Raw genomic sequence first — 22411 nt, forward strand, 5'->3', positions numbered from 1 at the left:
TATCTTCAGTAATGTACTTGGCATTTAAACTGTAAAGAAAGTTGAACTGATTATTATGCTGCATAAGCATTTCAAACCGATCCTGCAAAGATCCAATAGCGTGATCTAAAATGCTGTTAAAGACGTTAATCTTAAAGCTTTCCTCTTCAGTCATTGATTCCTCTTGACTTTCATAAGCAAACATTCTTTTTTTGGTATTACCACGCTTTTTTTCAAATTCGGGCACAATATCTAGCTTAACAGACAACTTTCTTGCAGTTTCTAACATCTTTTGAAGTTGTTTATCAGTTCTATAATCTTTAACATTTTCCAAAGAGTTAGAAACTAATGAAACAGCCTGAGGAATATTTAAATTGATTTCTTGAAGAGATTTGCTGATTATTTTAATCTGACTCAGCACATCATACCAAGTGATAAGGAAGCAAACAAATTTAAAGTCAATTTTCTGCAGTAGTGCTCTGGACTTTGTTTTTGGTTGCTGTGACTGAAGATACAGGTAATACGATATTCCAGAAGCTTTCTAAAGCTTGTATTATCTCTCTCAGTTGATGTTTCAATGGTTTTAATGTATCAATTCTACATGCTCATCTGGTTTCACAAAGTCCTTTCAAAGCATATTCCTTGACTTTTCCCTGACTTTTTAGCATAAATAATAGCATTTTACACAAGAATTATTATTTTAAGTTTTATTGCATAAAAGTTATTATTTTTTAACAAAAAATTAAAAAAAACCGTTTTTTTATGGTTAATGTCTAAATTTTTTTCGAGGTATTTTTAACAAAAAATTATAATTATTTTTAAAATTTTTCTAAAATTTTGCTTCTTTTGAGATCCAACATGACATACATTTAAAAAACTTTTTTTTCTTCTGTTTAGGGTCTCGTTGCAAGTTTTAGACTTGAAATGGCCTTCCTAAATCTCATTCAATTTTGAAAAAATTTAATTTTGTGTCTAGCGAGAACCAATAGAAAGTTTTAAGAATAAGGATCAATTTTTGAATGTATGGGGCATTGGGTGCACCCTAACATATATATATATATATATATATATATATATATATATATATATATATATATATATATATATTATATATATATATATATATATATATATATATATATATATATATATATATATATATATATATATATATATATATATATATGTGTATAAGATATCAGAGTGGCCCGGCAATTTTTGATTCGATTGTGCCCGACTTTTTCCTGACTACAATGAAATTTCCCTGACTTTCCGATATAAGTATTTGGTAGACGCCTGTGTTTGTATTCGGAGGAAGTTTTGTTTTATTGTTACAGAATATATTTCTTTTCTTCAAAAGTGTATATCAAATAACATAACTCAAAAATTGTTTTAAATAAAAACTCCAATATATACTAAAACAGCAAAGAACTTAATGAAGGAACACAGAATTAGCTATACAGAAAGCTATTAGTTCCTGCTCGTAACGAAACAAAACACTGGTTATACTCAAGTAAGAAATTAATTGATTAATTAAATATATCTCTTCAGAATAAAGTAAGATTAAACGACTATGAATTAATTAATAGTATAATGACCAAGTTAAAAAATTATCATTATATTACATTATATTTTATTACTTTTGACATAGTTAATTTATATCAGTCCATACCCATAAACGAAGCTATTCCAGTTATTATGGATATATTAAATAATGACATCGACGACTTAAAGACTCAAACAAAACTTTCGCTTGTAGACACACCAAATAATAGAACTTTCGTTGAGTATTTGCTATTTTTATATGAAAACAAAATCCGAGTAGTGTCTAATTCAGATCCTATAGGTTTGTCCTTAGTGGTTGTTATTGCGGAAGCGTTTCTACAGAGTGTAGAAAGAAAAGCACTTAATGTGGCTGTTATTCATACATGCGAACCAAAAACTTTTATGAGATGCATTGATAATTGTCGCGCTCGCTTTAACTCAATAAAACAACAACAAATGTTTCTAATTATCCTAAAGGAACAAAATCCTGCCATAAAATACATTGTTGAAATCGAAACCCTCTAAAAACAACTTAATTTTTTAAATAATAATATTATGAACACAATGCATGGAGCTTATGAATTTCAAATACATCGAAAAAAAGCAATAACTAATATTCAACTTAAACCAAATTCAAATATCAATCCTAATATTATCATAGGCGTATTCAAAGGGTTTTTATGCCGTGCAAAAAGAATATGTTCTCAAAAATACCCCCAACAAGAAATTGATTTCTGAACGGGAAAGACAAGAACAATTTAACTGATATAGGTGCGCGGTATTACGCGGTGTATTGGTAGAGCGCTCGCCTCATGGTGGTACCGCGCTCAACTGGTTTCTCCGCACAGCGGCCTTGTTCGTCGAGGTTCGTGTTTTGAAGTTATAAAGTTGAGAGAGGGTTGTAACCACAAAAAAGTAGCCTCCTCCACCGAAGTGGCCTTCTCGGCCAGGGAGAGGTGAATAATAATAAAATATCACCAGAAACTATATAATAAGATGAAAAAAATACCAATTATCAACCAACTAACAACCAACCATTTGTAAAGCTACCATGAATACCAATTGTTGGTACTAAACTTAGAAAAGAATTTAAAAAACAAGACATAAAAATTATATTTACATCAACTCCAAATTTAAACAATATATTCTGTAAAAATAAAACAAAACTTCCTCCAAATACAAACCCAGGCGTTTAAATACAAACCAAGGCGTTTACCAATTAAAATGTTCATGCAACTCAATATAAATTGGCGAGACCAAAAAGAAAATTCCAAAAAGACCAAAAAGAAAATTCCTGAGCATTCCAAATCATGCCAAGGTTCGTTTGACTGGTTAAACCCGAAAACCATATCAGTTACTCCAGAAAATCATATTCTGAAAATTCGAGAATCCCTGGAAATAAACAAAGCCCCCAAGCTTTTGTTGTGATAACGTCACAACAAAAGCTTGGGGGCCATTTTATATTAGATTATCTCATGTCAACATTGAATCCTATTTTGTATTTCCTCTTGTTCTTTTTAATGTTATCATTTTAACGGTTTGTTTTCGTTATAACAATTTTCTTTGTAACGATTTAACTTGATGTCATGAGGTATAATAAAGCATATAATCAGCGTCATCAGTAATGACGCTGATCACAGTAGATCAGCGAAATATCGAATAATGTATATATATTAAAATAAAAACAAATACTCTTTGGTGCCTAATAGAAGGGGGGATTGGAATAAGCGGGGGGTTGGAAATATCACTAAAACTTAATAAGCAGGGGGGCTAGAATAAGCGGGGGGGGGGGGGGGTTGAAAAATTTCGAGTTTTTTTAAATACTTAAAGCAATAACTAAGTAATGTTTTTGTTAATTATTAACATATATATTAGTGTTTGAAAACAAGTAAATATATAATAAAGAAGTACTAAAGTCCAAAGAAGAAATATCAACAGAAGTCCAGAAGTCTGATATTATAACGTATACAAGTAAATAAGTACTGTAAAAGATGACGTGACGATAGAAAGAAAAAAATTTATTTTTAATGAATAATGACGTAACGATAGAAAGAAGAAAATAGAACGTTTTTTTTTAAAACAAAGTTTTTTGAATGATTTTAATAATAATAATAATAATAATAACAATAATAATAACAATAATAATAATAACAATAATAACAATAATAACAACAACAATAATAATAATAATAATAATAATAATAATAATATATATATATATATATATATATATATATATATATATATATATATATATATATATATATATATATTATATACATATATATATATATATATATGTATATAATATATATATATATATATATATATATATATATATATATATATATATATATATATATATATATATATATAATATATAATATATATATATATATATATATATATATATATATATATATATATATATATATATATATATATATATATATATATATAATATTCTTTCTTATGAAACATTTTTTAGCCTGTATGTGAATTTTATAAAAAAAGTAACAGTATAAATTTTGTAACTGACAGGTGCTAAAGTGTATTTTATAACAAGCACATGGTAAAACTTTTATGCTGCGACCAAGGTATACCTTGCTGCTAACGATAGCAACTTCAATTTTTACCATCCTCCTCTAATAATTAAAGGAGGATGGTAAAAATCGAAGCTGCTATCGTTAGCAGCAAGGTATACCTTGGTCGCAGCATAGAATTTTACCATGTGCTTGTTATAAAATACCCTTTAGCACCTGTCAGTTATTAGATTAATAATTATTTTAGTTAATTAATAGTTATTAGACTAATAATTATTTTAGAAATAGAGGATCTTAAAAAGTTAATTTTTTAGTTAACTTTATCAAGTGCTACTTTAAAGAAACAATTTTGATATTTTGAATTTATTTTTGCCTTTCCAATCTATGTTTTTGAATTACATAATTATATAATGGCAAAAATTGAAGCTGCTACCGTTAGCAGCAAGGTATATTTAAAGGTATGTTTAAACTATATATTAATTCCAAATTTGGATTTATATATGGTTTAAACACTAGGAGAATAAAACCTCCACTTTGGTGTGATAAAGAGGATTGTCATTTCTTGAAATGTGTCACAATAAAATTACTCAGTTTTAATATTTTAATCCGTTTGCAAAAATTGAAGAAAATATAGTTAAGAGAAAGTTTGAAATCCATAAGAGTGTGGAGGCATAAACATAAATTTTAAAAAAGTGAAACTAAGTAATAAGTAAATACAAACTCTTTAAATTTTTTTTATTGTAATATGTTTTTAATTAAATTTAAAGGAAATAAATATGGCAAAGCTGTAGTTTTTCCATACCCCCAAAACTGCCAATGATGGGTACACATATACTCACTTTTTTTAGTGAACTTTAATATTTTTTATTTTAATACACACAATTTACTTTGGATTTTGGTTTGTCCATGTCAATGTAGATAACAATGTAATCTAGATAACAATGTTAAAAATTGTCAGAAATGTTTTAAGATTCATATTCTGTATATAAACAGAGTTGTAAAGGTGTCAATATTTTTTTAGTTAATACTCAAAAATGCATGCAGCAACCATCAGCAATCATGTCGTTTTCATTTGCTTTATCAGTATCATACTGTGTAATTACTTGTGCACAAAAAAAGTACGACACAGTAATTTTTAACACTCCTTGTTTCTGCGCGAGTTATATTGATGTAGATAATTGGTGTAACGGGAGGTCATGTACAAGGTCTGAGTACTGTAAAATAGGTGAGAGTTTTATTTGTACTTAGGTATATTATGTTTAATTTCTGAGTATAATAGTTTTGATGTTTAATGCTGAATAAATGTTTCTATAAATCATGATATATTTAAATATTTACCTTCATTAATTGCATTTCTTTCATATATTCATTTAAATCATTACTTGGTTTTTTTGTGAAAAAAAAGTGTAACAGTTGTTAATTTATTCCTTGTTCATACTTACGATAAACATGTTTTATCTGTCTTATTTTAAAGGTAATTAAAATTTTATGGTTCTTAACAAATTTAAAATTGATGTTAATTTAAGCACGTCACAATAAAAACTATTTATATAAAACCTTGTCAGGTTGTTTTATTTTGTGTTTCATTACCCTAAACTGTATTTTTAAATGGTGGAGGAAAAAACTGTTGCTGAAGAAAAAGTTAAATATAGAAAGAGAGGTAGACATTGGAATGACGTTGAAGCAAAAATACTAATTAGTAAATGGTCTAAAAATAATATTCAAGAAAAGTTGAAGTCATGCACAAGGTTTGCTTTGTTATAATGAATTGAAATAAATATTTGTTTTCTTGTTTATAAAATACACAAGAAAATAAATGTTAATGAATTGTAATTTTTATATAATATTATTGTATATGTTTATAAATAATACACATATTATAAATAAATCTCTTGTTTTTATTATTATTAGTGTGATATTGCGTTATTGTGTTATTGCAATATTGTGTTATTATATTTATATTATGTATATTGTGTTCCTTTACATTTTAAATAATATAATAACAACCTTACTACTAATTTACTTGTATTAGTTTTGATCTGGTCTACAACAAAATTATTGTATTATCTTATTAAACAATGGATCATAAAATATTCCTAGAAACTCTTCTAGATGAACCATCAGAAGAAGAATGTCTATTATGGAAAAGAATGATACAAACGTTTATCTTAAAAGCTAAAGTAATAGATGCAGATAAGTTAGATGTCTTATTTGTTCTATGTGGTGCTAAATCTTTTCCACTCATTGAGAATCAGTTTAACTTTGAAGATGCACTAACTATTTTAGTCAATAAATTTTCAAAAAAAAACTACACCTATAATGATACATCACATGTTAAGAATAACAAAGCAACTTGAATCAGAGTCTGTCGATTAATTCATGGAAAAATTACAAATTTTAGTAAGAAAATGCCCCATGAAACTACTAACTGCAAATGAACGTAAAGAAATCCAATGATTTGCTAACGCCTGCTAGAATCATCTAGTGGTTCACTAGAAAAACTTTTACTTACAGCAACAACTATGGAACTTGCAATCAAAGACACTAAAACTTTTTCCCTACCTAAACAACGTCCTATTTTTGCGGCTACAAAACACTCTTGTATTTGATGTGGATGTCAATAACATGACAAGTCTCAATGCAATGCTTGAGAATAAAGCCAAAGTATCTAAATAAAACACCTATAAAAAGTGCGGCAACAAACTTCAAGTGCAATAATGACATCAACCAAGATAATGTCCCACATACAGCCACAATCTTAGCCTATATAAATCAAAAATCAGGCCTTGCCAATGCAATAATTAATGGAATACCTGTGCAAACCCTTATCGACACAGGCTCTGAACTATCATTCATTTCTCTAATTTTTATATCTAAGAACAACCTTAACTTTAACACAAATATCAGGAAATCAGTTTGTCTTGCAGATAATTCACTCTCACAATTGTATGAATTTAAAAAACTCCCATTTGGGTGCACAAATTTCGTAGTCATCTTTCAATGCACCATGGATTATTTTGTCTTAAAATACAAACTACAAAAAACTTACCCTTACCTAGATGACATTATATGTGGATCTAATCAAGAAGAACACAACAAAAACCTCACAGCATTTAAAATAGCAGCAAAGGATTTTGGAATGAAAATGAACAATAAAAGTGTAAGTTTTTTCAAATCTCACTCTGTTTTCTTGGAGACCTAATAGAAAACAGAATGTTGAAACCAAATCGTGAATGTTTCCAAACCTTACAACAATATCCTATTCTAACTAACATTAAACAGTTAAACAGCTTGATAGGCTTCTTCGCATACTATGCTAAATGGGTTCCTAACTACCATTCTGACTAATTCTCGTGACTCAATAAGCAAAAAGATCCCATTCTCAGATAAAGCTATCTCTCCCATTAAGCAAATAAAAGACCAACTAACCTCTGCATCTTTAGCTACACCTTACCCAAATATTCAATTTAAACTTGAAACTGATGCTTCTCAAATTGCTGTTGGCGGAGCGCTAAGTCAAGAAGGAAGCACTGTTGCATTCTTCTCCAGAGTCCTATCAAGGCCTGAAAGTCGCCAATCTGTCATAAAACGAGAAGCAATGACTATTATGGAATGTTGTTGTCAATGGACCCATCTACTGTTTTCTGCTCCGAAGTTCGATATTTTAACAAATCAAAAAGCTGTTTCCTTCCTTTTTAATCAAGGACAAGTTTCCAAATTAAAAAGTGACAAACTTACAAGATGGTGCTAAGAACTCTCTGAATATCGGTTCAATATTTCATAGATCTGGAACAGAAAATATTGCAGCAGTTGCACTCTCTAGAGGGTCATTCCATGCCTAATGGACCAAAATTTTAGGATTTCAACATAGACTCCTCAGATTTTGATGAAACTTAGTGGGTTTGTTAATATCAATAAGAATAGCAATTCCTAAAAATTTCAGCATAAAATCTTTTGTGGTCATAAAATCATTAGATATGGTCATTTGAAGTTTATGATTTTTCCAAAAATAAAAACTTCAGTAGCAAAAACACATTTTGTTCATACTTTGAAGCTCTAGATTTAAAAACAAAATTTCAGAAAACCTACTAGTTTTTTTTTATTATACACAACTCTAGACTTACTTTAATAAAACTTTGACATTAAGTTCTTGAATGTCACATTTTTTCCATAATGGCTACTTAAAAACCCCAAAAAGTTGTTTGCAAGTTTAAAAAGTTGATTTTTCATGAATCAATATACAAAACCTGCAGTTTAAGAAGTGAAAAGAAATATTTTTTTAGTTTCTATATATGGTAGGCTTCTAAATTTTCAGAAATTTACTGATAAGATACAATTCAGTAAAAAATTAAAGACCTCTAAAAATGGCTGGGACTAAAAATTAGGAAAATGTGCCTCTACTTCAAACCACCAGTAACCTAGGATCAACACTGGCTTTAATAAGATTTTTTTTCTCTTCTAATTTAATTGACTTTATCTCAGTGATTTCAGAAGAAAAAAAAAAGTAGGTAATCATGGGGAAGTTACAAAATGAGAACAATGAAAATTACCCAAAATGCATTAAAAACAATGAAAGTAAAGGTATTGTTGTACTTTAATTTGTATTATATATTGTAATAATTATGTATGAATTTAAAAGTATTTCATAATAAGTACTAGAGATAAGTCTTTAATTAAGCCTGAATTAAACTCAGATTTTAAATAACCCTAGCTCTTTCCTGCCCCCTCCCCCTCCCCCATCCATTTACTTTTTAACATGTTTTTAAAAAATGTAATTAAACACTTCTCCTTACATGTTGTGTTTGGTTTTGTCTGACGTATGAAGTGCCTTTATGCCCAAACACACCACTAAACATACATATAAAAACTGAAATTTAGTTTTTAATAAGCGAGATGTTCTGAGTTTGATCCCCACCACGCCCATGGTAGTACAGCGCTCAACTTGTTTCTCTGCGCAGCAGCCTTATTCGTCAAGGTTCGTGTTTCGGAGTTAGAGAGTTGAGAGAGGGTTATAACCACTATTAAGTAGCCTCCTCATCTGTAGTGGGCTTCTCGGCCTTGAGAAGGTGAATAACGAAAAAAAAAAAAAAAAAAATGTTTTCATATAAAACTTATTAGTAGCTTATTAGGTAAAACTAAAATGTAAGACTTTTTCTTTTTTTTTTTAAACATCTTTGCTTCCAACAAGGCTGCAAGCAACCGCTAATTAGAGTAGGAGCAGGTCCAACTATGTTTACAAAGCGTTTTTGCACCTTGTCTAAGAGAGAAAGGGTATCATTAGAAGATCCGCCCCAGATATGACAACAGTATTCCATACAAGGCTGGATCTGAGATTTATAGAGATAGAGAATAGAATCTGAAATAAGAAAGTGTCAAGCTCAATAAAGAGATGCAACCTTAGCAGATGCTAATTTTGCAACAGATTTGATATATGGTTTCCAAGAAAGATCGGAAGTAAGAGTTAATTCTAGAAGATGAAGGGTAGATGACTCATTGAGTACATTACCGTTCCTAAATATAGGAAGATTTAAATTATTGCGATAACAATTGGCTGAAAAAAATAGAGTTTTATCTGAATTAAAGTTCACCAGCCACTGTGAGCCCCATGCTGTAGCAGAAGTGAGATCTTTTTCAAGCTCAAACGCCCCCTCCAAGCAATCAGAGAGTATTGGCTTCTTATCATGACAAGAATAAATGGTAGTATCATCAGCAAACAATGCCACCTCAGATGTGTGAATGTCTGGAATATCGTTAATGTAAATTAAAAAGAGTATAGGGCCAAGAATTGAACCTTGAGGAACCCCTGAAGTTACAGAATAAGAAGAAGAGTGCTGTCCATCAACTTTTACACTATGATTGGAAAGAAGGATTCAATAATCTTAAAGATGTTGCCGGATACACCATAAGAAGAAAGCTTATGGAGAAGACCAGCATGCCAAACTTTTTCAAATGCTTTAGAAAAGTCAAAAGCGATGGCCTTAACCTCTCCACCTTTATCTAATGCATGATAAAACCTATTGGTTATAACTGTTAGAAAATCAGTTGTAGAACAAGATGTTGAAATCTATATTGATGATCAGAAAATAAGTTGTTAGATTCAAGACGAGAGATTAAGTGTTTGTTAATTAAAGGTTCAAAAACCTTGCTTATGATAGGAAGAAGACTAATCGGTAGGTAGTTGGAATCAGATCGCTCTCCAGAATTTTGGAATAAAGGGATAACAAATGCCACTTTCCAGCAGGCTGGAAAACAAGACTCTGATAAGCACTTGTTGAATAGTTTTAAAAGTATAGATGACAGCTTTAGAGAACACTTCTGCAAAAATATAACAGGTTTGTTGTCTGGGCCACTAGTTGTCAAAGAGTCTAAGCTAATCAGTCTAAGGAAATGACTTTAGATACAGAAGCTGGAGTGATTAGAATGTCATGCAATTGATCAACCTATTTTGACAGCAATATCAGGTAGAACGCAACTAGTGGAATCACAAGATGAGATTGATAAAAAATTCTTAGCAAACAATTCAGCTTTGTCTTTAGGTGAGGTGACAAAGTCTGAACCATACAAGAGAGGTGGAATTACAGATTTGCCTTTATTATTGATATTATTAATGATTCTCCAAAAGTCACGAGAGCCTAATTTTTGTGATGAAATATGAGATTTCATGACCTGAGAATAGCGGGCTTTGTAGTTAGACAAAATCTTTTTACAATGGTTTGTAGCACTAAAAACAGACATCTGTTTTCTGGAGAATTGTTTTGCCGATAAATATGGAAGTAAGTTTTAGTCTAATATACCTAATATTTAATATCATGACTATAAATTTTATAATATTTTTCCAATCCATTTACTATTCCTATTAATTTGACTTATTTGATTATCATTTTTAAATTTAGATTACATCTTTTTACAAGTTTACAAGTTTACAGAGTTAAATGACTTTACAACACAATGCACAAGTTGATTATGTAATAAAGAATTTTATTATGTAATAAACAATCAATATAAGCATTGAACCTTTGAAATAATTTTTGATAAAAAGCTTAGACCAAAGTGGTATATTCCTATTGGAGGTGCTTCAGGTCTCCATTAAGTATGTGTTTGTGAGTACCACCAAAATGCAAAACTTTTAGCTTTACAAATACCAGATATTTCAGACCATAAAGACCTTTGACATTAGTTGTATGTGACTTAACAAATCGAAACTGCATGCTGCACAGTTGCAATAACTGCTCAGAAACCAACACACTAAAAGAGTATCTTACTGCTTTGTTTGATAGACACAGCATGGAAGATATCACTTTTAACCAGTGGCAAAAAGCCAACAAAAAACATGGTATAGTTCCAGTAACTCTCCCTGTGTATGTTTTTATTGAAAAAGCTTGTCAACAAATAGACCAATTTAGAGACCACCATTGTATAGCCAAAAATCAAGCAGCATGTTTGCAGCATCTAAAAATACCATTACCAAGTAATCATATTTACATAAAATGTAAAATTGTTTGTATCATTTCAGATCATTTGCAACACAATACTTATACACAATATATATATATATATATATATATATATATATATATATATATATATATATATATATATATATATATATATATATATATATATATATATATCAGGCCTTGTTACGAGATTTCGCTGCGTAGCGAAAACGCGTAGCGCATTTCTAAGTAACTCAACTCAGCAAATATATTTTGCATCGTTAGAAGTTATATTGCGTCACTAGCGTCTTTACAAGTACCGCATTGTAATTAAAGTTATTTTATTAACGCGTTAAAAATCATACAAACAGTTTGTTTTTTTCTCACTATAACAAAAGTTACAAATAAAATCTAAGTTCTTATTAAAAAAATCATTTTTATTATTTTTTTCAAATATGAACTAAATTTTATTTTGAAAAAAATATTTTTTTCATGAAACGTAAAATATTTGTTTATTTTCTTATGATTTTGTATTTGGTTTTTGGTTATTTTATTAACTGTTAATACATTTTTTCTTATTTAATTTGTGAACTCTTTTTAATAATGTTTTTAAACAATAGTTTTTTTTTGTTATTTATCCAGTTACCGATAACATGTTCGTGATCATAATTTATTTTCATAAATTAAATGAACGTCATTAAAACTTTACGTTATTGAATTAACAATAAACAATATATCTTATTAATAAAATATTTACATCAAAATAAATTGTGCATTTTTTAAACTTATTATGACTAAAAATAATTTTTATATTTAAAAGGAATTTATATATTTAATTCCTTAAGATAAAACTTAAAACACTTTTTTTTTTTAACTAATTTTTAATAACAAAAAAAAAATTATGAAACAAACTGTTTCTTTAACAAAAAAATCTATTATTTTACAATTGCGGTTAAACTTACGACTTTATTTCTTCTGAATAAACGTCACGTTAACGGTAATCAAAAGATAATTTAAATATTCTAAAAGATATAAGTTTTTGCGTAGCGCAAAACTGCTGAACGCGTAGGCAAATCGCCTTTTCGCAAGCAAAATGCGAGCTGCGTAGCGCTTCTTAACAAGGCCTGATATATATATATATATATATATGTATATATATATATATATATATATATATATATATATATATATATATATATATATATATATATATATATATATATATATTAGTGATGTACCGATTAATCGGTGTCAGTATTGGCGTCGGCTTAATCGGCCACTTTTTGTACAGTCGGTATCGGTATCGGCATCGGCCTCATTTTCCGATTTTCCAACCGATGGCATTTTTATATTTTTATCCTGCATTATGATAACAATTAAATAATAAATAAACTAAACTTCATGCATTACTTAGAATTTTTTTGATAAATTTTTATTTTGACTTTGTTTACAGGCAATATTGTTTTATTTTTAAGATGATGTTTATAAGCTTTAATTTAACAGCTGAATGTACTTATACTTTTACTATTATTGTGTTGTTTTTAGAATAATTTTATTTTTTGTTGTTCTATTGTTAAACTTAAAAGTAACTTACTTAAGCATTGTTATCTTATGTGTTCAAGTATAATCTACTATATTTCTATATTTTTATTTGTTATTTTAGTTTTATTTCAATTCACCTGCCCAAGGCCATTGCATTCGAGTAGGCTACTTTAGATTTGGTTACAACCCTCTCTCAACTTTATAACTCCGAAACGCAAACCTTGACAATAAAGTCCGCTGCTTGAGAAACAAGTTTAGCGCAGTACTACCAGGGACATGGTGAGGATAGAACATCACAAAATAAAATAATTATAAAAACATTTTAATTATCTAAAAATAGTTTAGATACCTAAATAACATATGATTGTTGTTTAGATATCTAAATTACTATTAAATTAATAAAGAATTTATAGTAAACTGCTTATGATACTACAATTTTCTTTTTAAAAATGAAATGAAAAGGGTTCCTCGAAAATTGTATTTATTTTTTAAAAGTTTACTTTTCATAATAAAAAAAAACTAAAAAATGTATATTTTTTTAACTGAGTTTTTTTAATATCTTTTATAATAATGGTTTGACTCTAATTTGAGTTCAAGTATTTGTTTACCAGTACTGATTCTATGAAAAAGATTACATGATTTAAAGTTGTATATTAATTCATCGGTATCAGCATCGGTATCGGCCTTTTCCCATCCATCGGCATCGGTATCAGCATCGGCCAAAAAAGTGCTATCGGTACATCACTAATATATATATATATATATATATTATATATATATATATATATATATATATATATATATATATATATATATATATATATATATATATATATATATATATATATATATATATATATATATATATATATATATATATATATATATATATATATATATATATATATATATATATATATATATATATATATATATATATATATATGGGCATTTCCATTTTAGTGAGTCAAAATAAAATGAAATTAAAAAATGAATATTTTTTCAATTTGGAAAATGGAATTCAAAAGAAGATATATGATATTTTGATCCAAAGGAAAAATTATAGATCACAAGTTTTATTTTATGTTATATTTATTCAAACTTCTTAATAAATAAAAAATATTTTCAAGACAAAAAACAAAAATTCTTATTACATTTGATTATTTGTTTAAAGTTGATTTCATGGCCCAGATTTTTTGATTTTTAAATATAATGATATCTTTTAACATTTTATTACCATAAATTGCAATTAAGTATCTTGAAAGTATCTTAAATTTTATGCCAAAGTGAACGGCATTATAAATTTCTATGCATGATTTAAAAGATGTAATTATTTGAAAAAAGAAGTGTTAAAAGTTTCTATGAAACTGATTTTTTTTACTTTGCATATTTTTAGGAATTGAATGGCAAAAGTATTTTTTTTTTTCTATGACTTTAGCATTGTTTTTTTGCATCATGGACAGACATTTCATGCACGGACAAATATTCATCAGTGCATGATAATTAGTTTCATAAGCTTTATAGCATTCCCAGTAAACATATGTCTTCCGGGATATATCCTTCAGGTGTCTTATGAATGTCTGGGCGTCCAGGAGACATCTTACAGGTGACCTCCGGACGACACGTGCCCAATGGGTTTGAATTGTATATTTGTTGATTAATTAGTTTGAGTATAATTTAGTTAGATTGAAAATAGTTGCTTAAAAGAATTTAGAATTAAAATGAACAAAATTAAGCATTCAATAGTTCAGAAAAAATTTACAAAGAAACATCCAGAATATTGGATTGCTAAAACTAATTGAATGAAAAAAAAAAAAAGAGCTAACATGAACGACATGGAAAAGGAGGAATTTTGTCGAAAAGATTGTGAAGAAAAGATCGAAAAGAAGCGAAAGTCAGAGGTAAACCAATCTACATCTGATATTGAACAGTCCTTTTTATTACCGCAGAGTTTTGGAAAGGCACTTAAAAAAAATAATTCAGCATTACCTGCTAATTCAAACAAAAGAAAATACCTTTTGAAAGAAGTTTGTAAATGTAAAAATATACTACTTTCTCATATTTCAGAGTCAGGCCCTGACTATGCCGGTTTGGATGATGTTCTTAATTTTTATTTGCAAAAAGAAATCAGTAGAATAGCTCCAGGGTGCAAAGATGTTTCTATTAATAAGAGAAGATATGACACATAATTTATATGTAGGAATCACATTTTATTTAATAAGGTTTTCAGTTTTTGTAAACAGTTTTTTTTTCTTTTAGAAACAAATTCATCATATGCTGATGACCATAGGAGAAGCATATTCACTTTTAAAAGTGAACATATTAATTTAAATTTGGGGAAATCTAAGTTTTATTAAGTTTTTTTTCTGCGGCCATTCTATTTCAAGCTAGTAAATGATCTTCCCCACGATATTTGCCTTTGCATATACCATGAAAATTTCAGGTTGTCAACAAATGGGCATTCAAAAAATTTTTATATTATGTCAGACATAGTTGACAGATCTGTGTGTAATCAAAACAACCAATTTTGCATGTTTATGGAATGTGAAGCGAACTGTGGGTTGGCAAAGTTTGATGAATATGTATCTAATGCTGGTAGAGCAAAGACATACTTTGCCGAAGTATTAGAAATTGTAGATAATATGGCACTTGCTAAATTCTAAATGAACAAAATGAACTCATTTTTATATACTCATCTGTTAGGTTAGGGTTAGGAACTTCTCCTGGCATGACTAGCGTGAATTAAAGACATTTGTACCGCAACCACATTTGATAACCGTGGACGCATTATTATCAAGCCGAAGTGTTACAACTAAACTTATTGTCAAAAATTTGATATTATATCTTTCTCATCTTTAATATAATATACTAAGTATATAATACATTATCTTTAATATAATAAATTAAAATGTTTTTTAATTAAACATGTATTTAAAATAATTAATATTGATATATATGTTATTTATGATCTATCTATGAGTCACTATCTATTGATTTCCAAAAATACAATCCAAAAATGACTGTTTACATGTTCCGTTCGTTACTTTTTTTTTGTCAGTGCATGATTTTGGTTTAAACCACTATTGTGTAGCAAAGATACATCGTGGAATGCTGTAACTTTGTAATAATCTTTAAGAATGCTTGTAAAATTACCTATAAAAACAAAACACCCGTCACTGATTAATTTTTTTCCCAATTAATTGATAGATATAATAAAATATGTATAATAAAAATGATATGTATGTATATGATATATATATATATATATATATATATATATATATATATATATATATATATATATATATATATATATATATATATATATATATATATATATATATATATATATATATATATATATATATATATATATATATATATATATATATATATATATAAAAGATATGTATAATAAAAAAAACAATTAGTTACTAAATTTTGAAACACATTTTCAATGACTTTAAAAGAAACCAAGCTAAAACAGGATTACTTTTGTTAATAATGTTACTTTTTAGTTTAATAACAAGGACGTTATTAAAAAAATTAATTTTATTTTGGCTTGTTTTTTACAAGTGTTTACAAAAGCCTGCAAAATTTTACTTATTTGCTATTACTTTAAAAGAAACCATACTAAAACATTGCTTTTAAAGCGTGCCTTTATTTAAACTCTTTTATTGTTTAAATGAAGTAATGTTCGTTTGCGTACTAAAAACACTTTTAAACGTTTTGAAAAGAGTTTTTAAGTTTTATTGAAATATATATAATTTAATAGGATATATAGAATTATTTTGTTTATTATAGTTAAATTTATTATTATAGTAATAATATCATATTTTTAATATTATATACTTAATATTATAAGTAAAATAATATAATAATTTCATATTAAGTATTTAATAATTACTTATTAAATACTTAATACAATATTATTATTTTTAAAGGTTTAAAAAAAGAAAAGTCAATACAACTTCTATTTTATTTTTAGCTCCCTTTTATTTTAATTTCCTCAAGTTAATATGTTTTTTTATAAGTAAATAAATTTAACGAACTAAATTAGGAAAAACTCACTATTTTGTATTAATATAGATAACCATTTACAATCATTAAGTTATTGCATATTAATAAGGCTGTTTTCCACAAGACAAGATTATTTCGTCGATAAGCATGTGCAGATAAAACATTTCTGCTAATATTGCTGATCGATGCAGCAAAAAAAAAAAGATGATTGTTATGAATGAAAACCAATCATATTTAAATATGATTGGTTATCATGTAAAGTTAACAGTAAAAAAAAGCGAAAGTATGTTGTTTCTTTTAAATGGCAACAACAACAATAAACAAAATGCTCAACTTGATGTCCTTATTTACTTAGAACTTACCCTGAAAATTGGCAAGCATTAGCAAATTCATCAAATAAAGATGAATTTACTAATGCTGCCAATTCCGAAAGTTTTTCTTCACAAGAAGGTTTATCTTCTTTCAGAGTTAAATCATTTATTACTTCTTGCAGTAACAGTTTTTCAATAGAAGTGTTTCTATGAGAAGTTAGTATTTTCTTTGAATGAAATAAAAAATAAATACAAAAACTATTTTATATATATATTTTTTTCAAAAGCATGTAGCTATAGCTGCCATTTTTCAATGATAACGAAAATAGTAGCGTGAAAAATAATGCAGAAATCAAAATGTCGTTTTGTCATGACGAAAAAGTTAAATATCATTAATTTGCACGCACTTTGCAAATGCATGAAATATTGTTTCGAAATAATAAAAAAATGAATAAATTCAATAAGCATGTTTAACATATCTAATAATTCATTAACTAGAATAAAAGTTATTTGAAAATAAATCTCTTTTATAATTTAATAAAAGGTTATTTGAATAAAAAAATTATTTAAAATAAAACTCCCTTTTTTGAGATATACTTCTTAAATTAGACGTTTGTCATTAAATACGAACATCAACGTTTATTAAAAAAACAATTTGTCGTGCCCTGTAATAATAATAATGATAATAATAATAATAATAATAATAATAATAATAATAATAATAATAATAATAATAATAACAATAATAATAATAATAATAATAATAATAATAATAATAATAATAATAACAATAATAATAATAATAATAATAATAATGATAATAATAATAATAACTAGCTGTCATGACCCTAAATTACAGGTCTAGGGGAGTTTATTTCATATCTACCTCTATTTTTATACTTATTTAGCTATTTATATATCCCCTATTTCTTCACTTTAATGTTTTTGATCAAAAGGTAGAGAAATAATTTATTTAAATGGTAGAGCAAAATAAATAAATATGTGCATTTTATTTGCATGCTTAGAGCTTTTACCCTGAAGAAGAACTTTTACCCCGTTTATTTATTTTGAAAGATAGTCTCAGTTAAATGAAAACACCTTCCTACTTAAAAAAAAACCCGTCATTTTAATGTTCTAGATGCGCAGATTAACCTTATTGATTGGTTTTTCAAAATTCAAAGATTAAAAAATAAAGTTTCATCCATTCATCAAGACTATATCAAATTTACAAATCGAAAGAGGACCAGGAAAATAGGTCACGTGGAGCTAGGAATATCAAATTCGCCCCTTATAAAACGTTTTCAGTTTTTCAATCTGGGCGTATATATTTAAACCAAAAAAATAAATATAGCAAAGAGACTTTTAATTGTTTTTTGCCTCCATGGCAACATCCTCTCGAGTTGCAGGACAGTCTTATTAATTTTTTTTTTATTAAGTTTCAGACCATAATTTTTTTCAGACCATCCGCAGCTTATTAGGACTAATTACCTGAGCACACAAAGTTATCTTGACATACTTGCAACAATTTTCTGCCGATGTTTTGATGTTTTAGAAAGTTTAGGCTTTTTAAAAACTTCTCCCTCTTTCATTTGTTACAGTGTATAATATCTTTACATAAATCATGTATATAATATCTATAAAACTTAAAAAGTGTTTTATTTTGTATTTTAGAAAAATCAAAAAAAAAAATTTAAAAGAAAAGATTTTATTAAATGGCATATAAATGCTACAGATCAAAGTTAAAGAGATATTGTAGCAATGCCATTTTCAAGTAAAAGTTACACTGTAAAGCTTGATATATGTTTGAACATTACATAATTCAAAGTTTACATAAGTTAAATATTTGGATACACTTTTGTTAACTTTTTCTATCAAAAAAAGTGCTGCGGCTCTTTCTCACCATTACCTTGGTTGCAATGGCTGCCAAGAGTTCTGTGTCAAAAGTCCTCGAAAGGGCACTACTACTACTATTAAGTTCAGCATTATTAATCTTAATTGATTATCTTAATTTTTTATATTTTATTTAGTCCTAATTAGTTAATAAACAAAAAATCTAAACAAACAAAACCAGTAAATGAAAGCAACAGTTTATAAACAAAGCAAAACAAAAAGTGATGCTGCTGGGTAATTACAAAATTCAAGTTTAAACTGCTCAAAGATTTGCCAAATGTCACCAGATTATGAATAAAATTTTTGTTTTTTAATCAAAAAAAAAAGTAACATAAATCTAACTAAGTCTAGATGAATATACAGGAGGTTTCAAGATGATAAATAAAAATAAATTTTGTAAAGAAACAGCACATTGTATTGGGTTTCTATATATATAAAGGATGTATAGCAATTTTGAGCATTAATGGGAATAAAGTAGTCTGTGGTCACACTGCAAGTAAAAATAAAACAAATAAAATTGTTTTTTGTTATCAAACTTTGAATTTAAAATTGAACAAAATTTTTTTTAAACTTGTACTTTATTAACTCTCTCACCCAATTCCCTGTTCACAATTTAATAAAACTAAAAAACTTAAACAAAATAGTTAAAAGTTATAGTAATAGTTTTTCAGAAAGTTAAAAGTAATAGTTTTTCAGAAAAGTTTAAAACATAAAAAAAGAGCAAAAAAACATAACATTTTGTTTAAACATAAACAAAACACCATTAGAATCTGTGAAAAAAAACTTGCATAAGAGCAAAAAAAAAAAAAAATACCCAAAAAGCCCTTTCACATTTTTTTTTCCAATTATATATACATTTTTCATAGGTGTCATCTATCATTATTAAAATCATACTATAATTGTAATATTGATTCATTTTTATATGTTTATTTTTTATTAACATTTTTTTCAGGAGATTTATCAACTGATTGCACATTAACATCGTTGAGTTATAAGTATTTAATTTATAAATACAGAGAGTCAGTTTATTTTAACGTAGATTCATGTGTAAATTTTTGTACAAATTATCAGAATATAAACTCAACTTATAATGGGTATGTTGCAAGTGGAATAGCTGTAACAAATGATGACTGTCAATGTCTTTATGGATTTACTGGTAAAACAGCATCTGCTTATTATGGATGTTTGTATTATGACAATGCTCCAACAACAGTTACAAACTTTAAAGGTAGAAATAAAATGTATTTGTTTATTATTTACTATAATTAAAACATCATAACAAACTTGTGTACGTTGGTAGTTAACTAGCTTTTTATTTTTTTTAAATAAATTTACTTCCAATAAGGCTGCAATCAATCACTATTTAACTTGTGAGTTAATAGAAAGCAGAAAAAGAAAGCGGTTAATAATAAGCATAAAAGGAACTGTTACAGTATAAGAATGCAACTTTGCTGAATGACAAGTTATACGAAATTGAGTTTTAGTTAATGGAACTAGTGATGATATCTTGCTTGAGTAGCGGCGGTGGTATGACTATGTCTATGTATGACGGTGGTATGACATTTTGTATTAGAGTGACTATGCATCGCTCTAATACAAAATGAGGAAATAGGCTTATAAATAAAGAAGCATTTAACATTTCGAGCTGATTTTTTCACATGACATTGAATTTTTGTTTATAGTTCTATATTTAAAAGAAAATTATCCGGTTTTTGTAAAAAAATAGTTTACTGTATTTGTTTCCGGTTCATCCGGACTAATTACCGACTAATCTAGAAAGTTACATAAGTCTGGATATTTTTATTCAAAAAACAGTTGGCGCCAATATTTTATAGAATTTTACAAACTATGTCATTAACACGATTTAATAATAAACAATATATTTGAGTATAAACTTATTAAAACGATAAACAAATCTGCTATCATCTGATTCTTTGCTCTTTAGTTTCTTATTAAGTCTCTCAACATTCTAATAGATATTTTTAATAACTTGTGGGTATGAAAATAGTTTTTTTTTAAATCCAACGTAGAACATACTTAAAATGTTATACTTATCAGTATAACATTTTACTTCATGATAGATCTTTCTAGATTAGCTAATTACTAGTTAAAATTTATTAAATTATTTTTGTAAATTTTTTTTAAAAACAAAAAACAACACAACTTTGAATGTTAATTATAAACTATATTGATATTTTTTTTACCAAAAAAAAAAAAAAATTAACAAAAATATTCTAACAAAAATAGTCAAAACTATTAACAATAGCATAACATAAAAAAAAAACACTTGATAGAGTTTAAGTTAGGCAAGCATGACTAACTCGTGCAGTTTTGTTTTCCTTGTTTCTGGCCTCAATAGCACTCTCAGACGAAGAAACTATTAGAGGATACTTAAAATACCTAAAAAAAGAAGCATCATGAATTATCATTTTATGCACAGATTGTGACGTAGGTATGGTTTTTTTAAATGTGAAATGATTGCAAATATATATTGTAATGATGTAGTAATGATTGCAAATAGATATTCAGATTTCTGATTGAAAATCTATATATCCGGTCTTGTAATCGTGTGATTCATATCAATGAGTAAGTCTCGAAATAACTTCTTTATTCTGATTTAGGTGCTCTTTAATGTACACTATAAATAATAAAAAAATACATTGAAGCATATACAACATCAACAAAATTAAAAAGTTTCTTTGTGAAACATAGTAAAAACAATTTGTGGGTAGCTGTGTGTGTGTGTGTGTGTGTGTGCGTGTGTGTGTGTGTGTATATATATCTATATATCTATCTATCTATCTGTATATATATATATATATATATATATATGTGTGTATATATATATATATATATATATATATATATATATATATATATATATATATATATATATATATATATTTTATATATTATAATTTAATATTCATAGTTTATTCAACAATAATAATAACAACCTAATATTTAAAACATATTGTACTCACAAGAGATATTTACTTTGTTGATTTTTAACCAAAAAATGTTTTATATTTAGTTAGAAACAACTTTTTTCTTTTTACACAAATTTTTACACTCACTGTGTAACCAGCCTAAAAATGATAGAAACATGGACTGCAAAAATATAGCATATGCAAATACATTTTTA

At 27.0% G+C, this 22411-nt stretch overlaps 1 protein-coding gene across 3 annotated transcripts in view; it reads left to right on the forward strand.

The window, feature by feature from the left end:
* The window catches only part of LOC136079546 (uncharacterized), a 117887-nt gene that overhangs the window by 53836 nt on the left and 41640 nt on the right, over positions 1-22411 (forward strand). For 2 of the 3 annotated variants that reach the window (XM_065795376.1, XM_065795377.1), the window contains exons 4-5: positions 5089-5292; positions 20219-20494. In XM_065795376.1, the coding sequence (XP_065651448.1) occupies positions 5089-5292; positions 20219-20494 (480 nt within the window). The remainder of the gene's footprint in view (positions 1-5088; positions 5293-20218; positions 20495-22411) is intronic. The other variant, XM_065795378.1, reaches the window with a different exon arrangement.

This window comes from Hydra vulgaris, chromosome 04 (assembly GCF_038396675.1).
Source record: "Hydra vulgaris chromosome 04, alternate assembly HydraT2T_AEP".
NCBI lineage: Eukaryota > Metazoa > Cnidaria > Hydrozoa > Anthoathecata > Hydridae > Hydra > Hydra vulgaris.